Source organism: Protopterus annectens, chromosome 3.part1, assembly GCF_019279795.1.
Source record: "Protopterus annectens isolate FY-2018-M chromosome 3.part1, PAN1.0, whole genome shotgun sequence".
NCBI classification, from domain to species: domain Eukaryota; kingdom Metazoa; phylum Chordata; order Ceratodontiformes; family Protopteridae; genus Protopterus; species Protopterus annectens.
In genome coordinates, this window is record NC_056732.1 from 7,485,338 (window position 1) to 7,500,161 (window position 14,824).

Below are 14,824 nucleotides of genomic sequence, written 5' to 3' on the forward strand. Positions count from 1 at the left end.
GAAAAATGTACTTCATAAATCCTAATGGTATGACATATTGTAAAAATTCTGTTCTGTCATTATCAGTGTATTTGTCAATGAGATTAATGAATACTGTACTGAATAGGGTATCTGCATGAAACAGACTGCTGTGTAATTTGTGACAATAAGAAATGCCTTCATTAAAATTATAGTACCTACGGCTTGGAGATATAATGTGTACTATGTGTCTGGGACTATTGCCTTACTTCGAAGCAGTACAATGTATCTATAGAATGATCCAGGCTTGATGCAGTTGAATTTATGAATAGATAATATGAATAAATAAGCAATAATCCTGAGCAGAATAAAAATGTCAATCCTTTCAGGTAAGTGTTGATGACGTGCAGGACATAAAAAATTACATAAATGTGGACCCTCTTTTAAAAAAAAAGAGCAATAACATTATTTACATACTGAAATACTCTTTTTATAGGGTAACGTAAACGTTTTGCGATTAATATCCTATCATAGCTCAAGAAAACATTTATGATGTTCAAAAGAATATGTTTACTCAAATGGTGAACCTTTTGGACTGCCGCTAATGATATCCTAGCTTTAAAAGATACAATGACAAAGCATATGATATGCTGTGATAATACAAATATATTTCAATGCAAAAAGCAACACTACAATTTTAGTTACTGCAACAGACTGCTGAGGGACCATATGAAACACTGCTGCTTTGCTCTTTTGGGGTTAATGATGCCTTGTTAATTGATCATTAACAACTGATTCTTGAGATGTACTTGTTTTGTAAATGTCATGAGGAATTGATTATTACACTTCATATAAAATAATGTGATTTTCTTTGGCGATCCCTTGAAGTAGATCATTCAAATTAATGTTCATAGCACTAGAACCTCATCACAACTACACAACATATACCTGTGCCACAATCTGAAAAATAATCATTTTATTGGAGGTATGACTTAAATCATCAGCACTTATTAATAAATAATTATTCTTACAAGTGGATATAATATATTACACTCTGGTCCTTTTGAGGAATTACTTTTAATAAATAACATATTGGAATGGTTTAACGCCTTCTGTAATAGTTCTGTGCAGTGTTCCATTCTGAAGAATCTGTAAATGAAAATATTTATTGTCAGTAGAAATTCAGGTACCATAGTGACAGTTAAACATATATGACCAGAAAGTATAATATTAACATAAATGTAATTTATATCTGCATGCAACATAACGTGTTATGAACATAGTCCTTAATGTCTTTGATCAAAAAGTTTGGACTGAGGGGACAAACAAAAATGTACATATTAACCAAATTTAACTGGTAGTAAATGTGAAGGTGCTGCATCTCAGTGATTACCAAGTTATTTATCTTGGATCCATAAGTGAAGGCTTGAATAATTAATAAGCTAATTATTTATTTGCTTATTTATTTATTTACGTATTTACTTTATTTATACTTGTTGTTAACTAGGGTAAAAACAATGATCCATGTGAACCTGTTTCAAATTCAGCCAGGGAGAGCAAAGTACAGATTTAAAGACCTGCAGTGTCTTCAACACAGTACAGACATGAGGAGACATGCAAATTATCAGTGAAAAGTATGAAGAGTGGATCTGCTTTATTAACTTGCACAATCACTGCTCAAGTTTCATCAAATCATTTCTGATCACTCAAGTCATGGTATTCATATGTCAACAAGCTTTTAAAAAGTATTTTATGCAGAGAGGCAAGTCCCTATTCCCCCTGGCAAGTAGGCTCTGCTGCCCCTCCCCCACACTATAAATATATTACCTCTGAGGTTGTACAAACTTGGAGATTGTGTAGCTGAGTCCGGAATGTACAGACCACGATTCACCTCTAGGCAAATGGGCTACATGCAACAAAACATTAAATAAGTGAAAGAGATGACCATTTGAAATCTCAGGAATTGCTTTGAGTCCCAAGATGGGGAGATCGAGTGGCTAAAAATACGGACTTAGTATATATACTAAGTCCAAGATTGCCATTTCTTGTAACATTTCCTTTTCTCCATGATATGGTGATCTCAGGGTTGGTATCTATAATTTTGGGCTTTCCCCCTGCAAAATACAAGTTTGAAGGAGAAGAGAGATGTTAGATATTCACTCATCTCCTACATTTTCAGTCTTTTTATTTTGTTATCTCATGACATGGCTATGTAAGTCTCAAGATTTTAGTAGGGAGCCAAATAAAAAATAGCCTCAAGCAGTAAATACATCTTAAACCCACAACAGAGTAATAAGGACATTCTGCTGTGGAATAACATGTTTTCCCCAGCATACATTTGAAATATATTTATATCAAGTGTAGTTTAACAGGTACTCAGCATGCATTTTGTTTATTTTACTTTGTAAACAAATTTAGTTCCACTAGGTCATTTCACTGAGCAGCGGAGACCAAGGGAGAAAAACTCCAAGGAAATATTACACAAACAAAGTGTGTTTTATACAGTAGCAGTGTGTCAGAATTCTTTTTATTTTGTTGAGCACTACTTCTGTATGTTGTAGTGAATGGCATGTTTAATCTATTATAAAAGTTCTGTACATTGAATAAATGTTACTGTAATCCATGGCCTACTTATGGGCTTAATACTGTATAGGTTGGATCAGTAAGTAATTTGTTGGACAGGGAATAGCAAGGGGTATTAGAAAAACAAATATACATACCCATACCATTCTGATCATACCTCTTAACCTGCAGACATTGAAAGTAAGAACAAAAGCCCTTGCAAGGTAGGTACATCCAGCTGAATATCTGAACATTTAATTAGCATGCAATTTGAATTTCAAATAACACTTAAACTTATCTACCAGTAAGGATGTTGAATTCTACTCAGAAACATGTTTACTAAACAGAAAGTGACAAAATGATGGAAAGATATATGCACATTATTAGAGACAGTGCACATTTTCTAGACTTTAATGAAATGTATTGCAAAATTCTACACACAAAGTAATTTTGTTTCAGAAAAAGGGAAATGTAAGACATGTCCTCTTTCATTAATTTATTATTGCCACTAGTATGTTGGTCATTCAGTGTCATTTTCTGCTTACTAGACAGCTTTAAAAATCATGCGTGATGGAGGGGATTCAGAAAATTGTGTGAAGGGGTAAATTAAGCCTCAAACTAGGGATATACCTCCTACAGTAGGGACATCCTGTGCAGGGATAAATCAGGCCTGAAAACAGGAATGTTCCTCCAAAATTGGGAGAGTTAAGAGGTCTGATTATGATGAATGCAGTCAGAAGGTGGTAGAAACTCATGATGCAGATAGTAAACAGTAGGCCATAGGAACTGGAGATGGGCATAATAAACATTAATAGAATAAGGCAGGAGTCAGTTATACTTAACAAGGGTAAAATACATTAATTCACATGGGGGCAGACTGAAAGTGAAAATATGGAGAGATAGTAAATGATAGAGCTCAGGCAGAACTTAAAAACACAGAACCTGAAATGCCTTTAAATCTGAGACTTGGGCAACCTAGCAGTATATATGTCTACAGATGTCTATCTGTTTAGCAAAAAATGGTCCTACGCAGGCAAATAACTGGTTTTCATGAGATAAAAGTATCCTGTAAGATGTAATGTCATGGCCAGGTTATTAATGGGTACAGTAAGTATACTCTAAGTGTATACGATCAGTATTTAAGAACATCCTACCACATTATTTGTGCTTTCTAGTCAGTCAGAAAGATTACATTATGTGTACATGTAGTCTACACTTTGATATAACCTTTATGAATCCCCTTCAGTATTTAAAACTGCACGTAAATCAGTAGGAAAACTAAAATTAGGATGACAAAGGTGTGTGTTATGCTTGTGTTGTCTGTTCACTTAGAATGGTGAACACAGTATAGGCATTAATGAATCTCATGTGCAAACTAAAATGTAACCAAATGCAATTATTTATCAATCAGAAATGTAATGAAAAATGTATGCTTATTTTTGTAATATAGTTTACACTACAGATATTTTCTAATTAGTCACTAGTCTTCTCTCCAAAAGCCATGATATAATTAAAAAAATATTTACCAAGCTGTATAATTTACAGCAATATTCCCAAATTGTGAGGCCTTCCCCCCTCAGGAGGATCAGTCCTGTTTCATAGAAGACCCAGCCAAGTCTGAAAATATTGTATGCTTAAAACTCCTAACTATTCAGTATAATTTTTATGGGGAGGGTCTCACTAAACACAGTGGTAATTAAATGCGAGCGATGTAAGAATAATCTACTAAACCAAAGAAAGTGGTTATTTCAAGTATGTCTGTGTGTGTGCAGTTTGGGTATCATGTTTTGGAAAGAGGCTAGCAATAGTTTTCTATACTGTACAGCATATTTTCCAGGGGAAATCTGTAGCACTTTTCAGATGTCTATCAGATGTCTAGAGGAGGCTAAAGGACATATCTGTGGTTAGAGGGAAGCTGAGGGTAATAGAATCTGAGAACCTGTATCATTGTATAATTTTGTAAAAGAAGGTAGAGTGCAACAATGTAACAGTAAATACTAAAAACTAACCTTTGGGTAAGAAATGTTTACTCATAGGCTTTAGACAGAGTGCTGATTTCATGTTTTTATGGATAGCTTTAACTACATGCAGACCACCTTGGTCCTTCAACTTTATTTGACAGCTGGCAGTGGAGACAAAAAAGAGGTCAGAACCACCTACTTACAGGATATGTGTTACTGCGTGACATGTAGGATTGTCATGCAAGAATGTGGTTTCAGGCAAATGTGTTCCTTATGATCACCTAGCCAATGGGATTTTGAGGTGAGAAGAAGGTGACTTCAGTTACTACTTAAGAATTTACTTCTGTTTTAGAAAGTAGCATTTCAAGTTGTTAGTAAAGATTTGGTACAATTTCGTACTAACCACATCAACCTTACACTGAGGTGATTCACCTACATAAACGCAGAGGAAGATGAAAGGGAAAAGCCACCTCTCCCCCACAAGAAAAATAATAAACTGGATTATCTGTCATTATGGTGTGAATTGTGAACCTTGCTATCATACACTGAAAACATGTTTGCAAGAGGGGGAGCAATCCTAATGGAGAGGTTCAGATAAGGGGGTGGAATTGGCATAAGAGTTAAGGTCTTTACCTCACAGATACAGGGTACAGGGTTTGATTCTGATCTCTGATTATCAGTTAGATGTATAATAGCATGCAAACTGATAGGTTTACAAGTAAATGCTAGCCTATGAACCTATATATCTTTGAACTTTATATATATTAATTGCATAGCCATTCTACCTAAGAAAAAGAGGATTACCATGAGATACTACCAGCTGAGAATTAATATCTTTATATGTGTGTGTGTGTGTGTGTGTGTGTGTGTGTATGTATATATATATATATATATATATATATATATAAATATATATATCTATATTATATATATATATATTTTATATATATATATATATATATATATATATATATATATATATATATATATATATATATATATATATATATATATATATATATATATATATATATATATATATATATATATATATATATATATATAAAGTATACCAATAAAAACAGCACTATCAACACAGAAAATACCATAAAAGTAAAACTTTAACAAATAAAATCAGATAAAAGATAAACACTTTTGGGTGTTGTGTCACCCCTCTTCAGATTTGATTCATTTACAAAAAATAGTCCATTAAAAAAAAAACTCCACTGCTCAGACATATTCTTTCCAATGATATGCATTCATTTATGTTTATGGTTATAAATGTTGTTAAAGAAAATCCAAGAGGTGGTGATATTATCCCAGCTACAGAATTAGCAGAAACTCAATGGATTGGAGATCTTCAAGTGGACACATATCCAAGACTTAACATAAGTATTCCATTGACGCCCACCCTAAAGAGGCATATGCTGTTCAAAGGACATTGATTGGTTGTATGTAAAACATCATTATATTTAAAGTCCGCCTTCGAAAGATATAGAGTACCATAAAAGCAATGACTGGTGGACCTTCTAGTATCTTTTATGAATGAATCAGACTTGAAGAACTTGGATTCCATTGAAGCCTACCCTAAAGAGGTGAAGGCTCTTCAAAGGACATTGATTGGTAGTATGTAAAACATCTGTTATATTGAAAGTCCACCTTGGATAGGCATAGAGTGCTATAAAGACAGTCATTGGTGGAGTTTTTCTTTAAATGGAGTATTTTTTATGACTGAATCAGATCTGAAGAGGGGTGACACAACACCCGAAAGCAGTTAACTTTTATCTGATTATATTTGTTTATTAAAGTTTTACTTTTATGGCATTTTCCATGGTGATAGTGCTATTGGTACACTTTGTTATTTTGGTACAGCACTTATCTTTAGTAGTTCTTCATCCACTGTTATTTATAATTATTAATCTATATGTATATAACTATATATATGGATCACAAAACCACGGAAACTTGAAGAATGGATTTTTACTAGGGTAAGTACACACTTGCCCAACATGCCCGTTTCTCCACTGTAGTGCAATCCTGGAGTTGGTATATATAGTTGGGAGGGGTGTGGGGGTGTAGCCTCCCACCTAGATGGGTTTTACTTACCCCAGTATGAGTTTTGTTTCCATTTGGCCAAGTGTTTACTTACCCTAGTAAAAATCCGACATTTGAGTTTTCACGGTTTCATGATTTTCGTCTTGGGATTATAAGCATCAATCTTCTGGGCATCGGGATTTAGAAATAGACCCCATATATAAAGTTTACCATCAAATGTTCAAATGGCACAATATAATCTGTTCAAAATATCACCTTTGCAAAACCACTTCCTGCATACTAAGTAGGGCAGAATGTTGAAGTACATTTAGAGACAGAATTGCATTCACACTTTCAACATTTAGTTTTGCAGTTCAGTACTGCAAATCATGTAACCTAATATTTTTGCAGGGGGTAAGCCCCCCTACACCCCCCACACCCCCTGCAAATTATATATTCCAACTCCAAGATCACACTACAGTGGGGAAAGGGCAATTTACTGATCTGCACTGTACTGCGATATCTAGTCGAAAAATCACAGAGTGGCATTCGCTGTACTGAATAATCGCAGTAGTGATGGTCAGCAATACGGGAAGCAGTCTAATAACTTTTGACATTCCCATATTTACCAGCAACCTTTATTCTATATTTTCTTGGTAAACCTATATTTACAATATTTGCACTTAAATTCTCACTGTTCCTGTGGATGGCAATTACAGTATTTGGATTTCACTAGCAGGCCTCTCCTCCAAACACACAGACTCACTTATATGCTTAAAAGGTTCAGCAGAAATGACAGGTGTCTTTGCAGAATGGTAAATAGGCAAAAATGAGTTTCATTTTTTTCATATTATAGAAACACTGAAAAATAAACAAAAATCTTTAGTTGTTCATTTATTTCAGTTTTATACTTACCATCAAACATAGCTCTTTTTCCCATAAGTCCAACAAAAGAATCTGATTTATGTCCTACAAACAAATACATAAATAAATAAAATTAATGTGAAAAAGACTGTAGATAGAAGCTATACATGCTGTCATTAGATATACTACTCTGCTGACAAAATGTTAACAAATATGCAGATTTGTTATCTCAGTGTTCACTAAGCAGGGCAGTCTTTCAATATTTCATTTTGATCAAAACAGTTTAATTGTTTTAACTGGGATGTGCCATGCAGTTACAGAATATTTTGTGAAGCATGAGAGATGAATTATCTTAAGTTACATAAATGAATGAAGCACTATAAATAAGTTAATTTCCAAGTGAAGTTATTGCTGGTAGCAGCAGCAACTATTGGGCTAGGAATCATCATTGCCAGGAAATACAAAATCTACTAACTGGTAGAACACAAGAAAATTAACATTCTCTGCTCCCCACATAGATTATTATGGCTTGTATGTGTGCAGTGGTACATATAATTTTCCTGCGTTATTAGGCATTTTAACAAAATCATCATGTTTATCTTGGAAATCAACTTTAAAATGACTGCAGATGAAAATGATTGCTTTGTGTGTAGTCTGATTAAAATGTCTTTCACATCAAATGCAAAGATTTTGTTCAGCTCTTTGTTAAGAAAATGGTTTGGCACTAACCAGATCTAGAGCAGCAATGTATTATCATGGAATCAATTAAGTATTATTCAATGACAGGTCATTTAAATTCAAAACATGCATGCTGATTGGTCAACCCAAACCAGCGTGTCTGTTGTAAATCGAGTATATACCAATAGAATAAAGTCCGGTCACCCAGACTTTCTTCTATTAATATATTCTACGGGGCTTTCCAGGGAGTTGCAATCAAGTCTTGGAAGAAAGCAAGATCAGACATAGATGCCGTCCTCAAAAGTGAGAAGGGTAGAAAAGAAATGTGTCTTTTCCCCATGAAGAATGAAAAACACATCAGTTTTCTTAAGCATGGCATTTCAGGCCCCCCCCCCCCCCCAAAAAAGCAAAAAAGCAAACAAATAAAAAAAACAGAAAGACTCCACCCATCAGTTCTTTCCTGGTAGCTTTGAAAACCTTTTGAGTAACAGGAGAACAGAGACTACATTTTCTTTAATGCAGACACAGTTATACAACTCCTTCACACATTCAGGAGATCGTTAAGTCAGGATGAGCCATGAAACTAAATATTAGCACCACTCACTCTGTATTCAATTAGTCTGAGTCTGCAATCTTTCATTTTACTACTGCACACTCAAGTTCACAATTTCTTTTTAGGAAGTTCCAGCCTACTCAGCACAATTTGTTTCACATGCCAGTGTTTCTGCTGTGCTTCCTTTCTGAAGCACTGATGTACTGCATAAGTGAGGGAACGTAAGTCCCATACACATCGCAGTACATGAAGAACCCCAGGATATGGAAACAAAGCAGAAGAACATCACAGAGTCATTATACAAAGACATTTAAGAAAACTAGATATTTTTTCTTAAATAATATCATTGTATAATAGCCTTTGTGACCAATGAAAATCATGGGTAAATCCAGCATTACCCAGACCCGGCCATGGGTTATTGATATATTATTTCATTGTTTAAACTAGAACACCAGAATGTATTGCAAACGAGCTAAGCAGTACTACCTGTAACATGTACATGGAGACTGCAGCTGACGAGTCTTACTGGCAAAAGTTCAACATGTCTTCATATCCTAGTTGTCTCTTGTTTGATAATCACATCGCCACAGTGGTCAGGAAATCCTTCTACATGGCACACCTCATCACAAAAGGTTTCTCATCCAGAATAAAAGAGGTCATTGTTCCTCTCTACTCATCATTCATTAGACCCATTATAGAGTACAACACCCCTTTTGGTATGTACCTCACAAGACATCTACAACAACTAGAAAGGCCTCAGAAATACCTCACAAAGAGGATTACTGGCCTCAAACAGATGCCCTACGCAGACTGTCTCAAAAAACTCCAGCTTTACTCCGTTACATATCACCGACTCAGAGGCAATCTCTGCCTAACATACAAAGCTATGTGAAACCCAGAGTTGTTGGACATGCTCCACTTAAAGAAATCCCAATCCCTCTGAGCTACACACTCTAGGGACCTAAACCTTGTTGCCACAATAAACAGAATATGCTGGAGGGATAGATTCCTGTCCCAGAGACTTCCCATACTCTGGAACAGACTACCTATCTACGTCAAACAGAGCTCCTCATTAGCACTCTTCAAGAAAAATCTTGATGATTGGATGGGAAATAGGAAATTCACCCCAGGGATCACTTCTGGGGCTCTGATTGACAGGGGCACAGGAAAATAATGTTCTTGGGTGGCAAAAGCCAGGGTACCTTTTTGGCTAGGCTTATACAGGCCCCAACGCCAATAGCCTAGTACCTACCTATGAACCTATGAACTTAAATAAGGACTTAAATGCTTAACTTTCTAAAGAAAATGAGAGTATAGCATTTTATACTGTCAGTCATTATTGTTTTTAGCAACCACTAAAATTATCCTGCGTGTGGTATGTCAGTAATTATGTTCAGGCAGGCTGCTGTATCTGTTATGGTCTTAAATTGATTATAATATTTTAAAGCAAAACCACGCACTATCCTAACTTCTTATAAATTGTGTTTCCTTGTCAGTGGAAAGAAATATACTGTAGCAACTTACTGTAATGTGTCTAAGTTTGTCCTTATTGCTTAGAAGTCAAGTAGTACTTGCTGAAAGTGTCCCCTCTGTTGTTGTTGAATTTGCATAATTCATGGCAGCCTCAATAGCATGACAGCTTAAGATACTATCACCTGCTTTACTGTATTTTCTATGTTAAAACAACAGAATGTAATCATCAACATAAGCACAGAAATTAGACCATTTAAAGGGGAAATATACTTACTTAACACACTGCAGATTTGGTCTACAACTAAGTGAAAGTAAAAATCCTACCGTATTACTGATTATAAATTATATATTCATAATGAATGCTAGAATATTATGTCATCACATAAGTGTGCATGGCAGAAAACAGAAAAACTTCATTATGGAGTCAGTAGACTAACTTGTTTTGTGAACCAGCTTCTAAATAAACCTCATATATTCAAATTCCTATGAAAGGATGCTATATATATATATATATATATATATATATATATATATATATATATATATACACACACACACACACACACACACAGTATATATATATATATATATATATATATATATATATATATATATATATATATACACATACACACACACACACACACACACACACACACACACACACACACACACACACACACACACACACACACACACGAAATGTAACCGGATGAATTATGACACACCAAGCCAAATTCCCAAGAAGGGAAAAGATAAAAGGTAAAATCCAAATCCAGCAGTCCAAACACTGCCTTTATTTAATGCTTTTGTCTCGGTCAGTTCTGAGACTTCATCAGAATAAATACAAGGTAAAAATTTCTACTTAAATATATTGCTAAATTAATTGCACTTAAATACGTAATTAAATAAAATGACAATACTAATAATTACAACAATTCTTTTCATTATACCCCAGCACTTCAGGGTACTTGGAACCACCCCAGAGGACAGCAATGGGGGAGATACAGGAATTGATAACCAACATTGAGTGTCTTGAAAAGAAAGGGTAGTTGATGAACACAATGAAAATATTAGGGTTTCAAATGAAAGGAAGTTAGTTAGCCACCAAGGGTTTAAAATTTTTAATTATACCCACTTGGTGATTAATAAAGAACATTTTTCCCTTTTTAATAAGAGTTTTAAATGTATACCCATTTCCACAATAAGTGTACCAGAAACTGACAGAAATTAAGCTATATTAAAGGAAATTAGGATTACATTCGATGTTTCAGAATAAGACAAGGGACTTGTGAGGTAAAAAATAAATATGAATTATTTAAACATAAGAGTACATTTAATCCCCCCACCATGCCCATTGTCGTCTCATATGAGAATTTATGTTTGAAAGACAAACATTCAGTTTTAACCTCATATAGAAACTATTTTAATCTTAACAGACAGGAGATGGCATTATTAAGAGAAATTAGATTAGATGACTCTTAGGGTAATGAAACCAGATATAGGGGGTGGGATGGTATTGGTGGAAAATATAGATTATAGTGCAAAAATGATGGATATTTTTTAGGACAAACAACAAATATATGGAAGCCTTATGCAATGAAGTTATGATTGCCCACAGGAAGGTTCAACTAATCATTTCGGAAGATCTACTTGATTTTCTTAAAACCGAACATCTTACCATCCCACAAGCCTTTGTAATCTCAAAGGTACATAAGGACATATTATACCCACCTTATAGAGTGGTAGTTCTACCTATCCATTGGGTGTATTTATTAATAGACTTTTTAAACTAATTGTGCTCACTACTGAATACATTTTAAGGGACACTTGGTACTATTTGTCTAGAGTAGGGTTTGAATTATTTTCCCCAGAAGTGTCATTTACCACAATGGATGTTGTGGATTTATTTTCAAGTATTCCACACAAGGAAGGGCTCGAACTATTTTTAGAAGCCATAGTAGATCTCACAGATATGAATAGCACCATGATCAGTTTTGTGGTTAGTGTTATGGATATGATTTTAGATAACAATTTTTTCATGTTTGAAGGCAGCTATTTCAAGCAGATAAAGGGGGCAGCAATGAGGGCCAGTTGTGCCCTCATATATGCAAATATGATAATGTATGCATGGAAGCGAAAAAACGTGTTTTCATCTGAGTTTAAGGATAGATGGACTTTGTACCTTCATTTTTTTGGATGATATATTTATCCTTTGGAAAGAACCAATTTCGGCTAACACAGATTTAGCTTATTACTTGAATCAACTTCCCTCATTTTTGAACTTTAGCCGTAAACGTTCAAATACTAGCATTGACTTTTTAGACATAATGCTAAGTAAAGATACATTTAAGGGGAAGTTTTGTTCAACAATTTTTAGGATACATTTTCCAGTTGTCATTTGAATGTTAACAGCCAGCACCCCTTTAAAATAAGGAAGAACATCTTAAAAGGGCAATTCGTGAGAGCCACAAGAATGTGTTCAGACTGGAATCTTCTGAGGAATGAAGTATTATTTATTACTAAACTATTTTTAGAGAGATGCTATCCTGGAGACCTTATTTGTAAGGTGAGCAAAGAGGTGGCACAGGCCTGGGGCACGAAGTTTAAACCACTTTTAGAAACAGGAAGAATAAATGTAGGGGTTAAAACTGATTCACCAACAGAAGAATTTAACAGCAGCATGGTGGTAACATTTGGCGAAGGTTCAAAAGAAGTTAAAGAAATTATGAAAAAATATTGGGTTATTTTTAGGAGTAACACAGAATATATACAAATTTTGGGGGAAGAGCCAAAATTCATGTATAAAATAGGTAAAAATTTGAAGTATTTCTTTGAACATAATATTATATTACCCAATCCATCCGAAAAAGGTACTACAAAATGTAGATGCTGTTCCTATTGTAAATATGTTTTAGAAGAAAAATGTATAAGCTTACCCAATAGGGTGAATCTAGTGGTTTTTAAACCGGGAAATTGTGCAACAAAGGGCTTGGTTTACCATGCTGTGTGTGAGTCGTGTAAACATTTTTATGTGGGTAAAACATAGAGACAGCTAAGTAAATGCATATATGAACATGGTTATGCCATAGTGCAGACGAATGACAATAATGCCCTATATAGACATTCAACTAAATGCCCAGGTTTTAAAAGGTTTAGATTTGTTATTTTAGAAGTGATGCATAAATCTTCAAGATGGGGTTGATGGGAACTGAACATCAAACTATGTGAATTAAAATGGCAATTTTTGTTAAATTCTTTTCAAGAACATGGTTTGACTGAAGCTTTGTCATTAGCACCAGTTTTAAAATTGAGGGCACTGACTAGATGAATTTGTATTTAGAGTGTCTGTTCTTTTAAGAATGTCTGATTATTCAATTAAGTATTTAAGTGCGATTAATTTAGCAATATATTTAAGTAGAAGTTTTTTTAGCTTGTATTTATTCTGATGAAGTCTCAGGATTGACCAAGACGAAAGCGCTTAATAAAGGTTGTGTTTGGACTGCTGGATTTGGATTTTATCTTTTATCTTTTCCCTTCTTGGGAATTTGGCTTGGTGTGTCATAATTCATCCTGTTACATTTCAGTTGTCATTTGGTCAGGATTGAATTTTCTGCCTTTGGTTTTACACACACACACACACACACACACACACACACACACACACACACACACACACACACACACACACACACATACATAGACATAAAACATGAAGGTTCTGCAGAAAATGCAGAGTGTACCAAATTAGAAAGACCCAGGCAAAATATAGTACCATCTGTAAAAAAAAAAATAAATACTAACCTCCTGTGATAAAGATATTATGGGAGATGAGCAAACTGCCCCTTAAGGACTTGCAAGAATACTAGGATACTGGGTTTTGATTTTGAATGCACAACGACACATCTTTATCGATACATTCAGATCAATAAAGCAGGCTTGGTAGCTGTAGACATCTTTCTACTCTTTGCTTAGGTTGCTTAGTACAACATAAATGCTGAGTTTAGCTATGCTATAAAACACTTGGCATATTAAAAGGCTAACATCCATTACATTAGGTTTGGATTTCAAATAAGACCCAAACTAAAAAAAAAGTGTGCTACAACAAAAACATATAGTACCAAACCAGAAAGAGAAAACATAGATGGATAGATAAAAATAATTTTATATATGACTACATGCATAGTTATGTATTTGTGTATATGATATATTGGCCATGGTGGTGCAGCAGTAGCATCGCCACCTCACAGCAAGAGGTTCTCCGGTTCAATCCTCGGCTGGGGTGCTTTCTGTGCAGAGTCTGCATGTCCTCCCTGTGGTCACGTGGGTTTCCTCTGGGTGCTCCAGTTTCCTCCCACATCCCAAAGACATGCTCTAGGTGGATTGGACACTCTAAATTGGCCCTAGGCATGAGTGAGTGCCTTCTGTGGAAGGTTGGGCGCCGGGCTGGCAACTCTTCACCATAAAACTCCACTGTCAATCATGAGCAGACAGGTGATCTGCTGTGGCGTCCCCAAACCGAGAAAAGCCAAAAGAAGAAGACAATATATTGTAAATAACTACAGACATTTCAGGGAGAGACATACCTTATCTGTTGCATAATTTATTTAATGTCCTGCACCAGTGCAGTAAAACATATTGTCCTCCTTTCTTTTCAATCATTCAAACATTTAGACATCCATTCTTCTGTGCCTTACTTCTGTTAGCTGCTGTTGCAGACTATAAGCAGTCATGTACCCCC

General features: G+C 34.9%; 1 protein-coding gene across 2 annotated transcripts in view; it reads right to left on the bottom strand.

Moving 5' to 3' along the window:
- Positions 1–919: 919 nt before the first annotated feature.
- Positions 920–14,824, bottom strand: part of TAC1 (tachykinin precursor 1) — a 39,392-nt gene continuing 25,487 nt past the window's right edge. For both annotated transcript variants that reach the window (XM_044066500.1, XM_044066499.1), the window contains 2 exons: positions 7,431–7,484; positions 920–1,107 (listed from right to left, as the gene is read on the bottom strand). In XM_044066500.1, the coding sequence (XP_043922435.1) occupies positions 1,061–1,107; positions 7,431–7,484 (101 nt within the window). In that variant the 3' untranslated portion in view covers positions 920–1,060. The remainder of the gene's footprint in view (positions 1,108–7,430; positions 7,485–14,824) is intronic.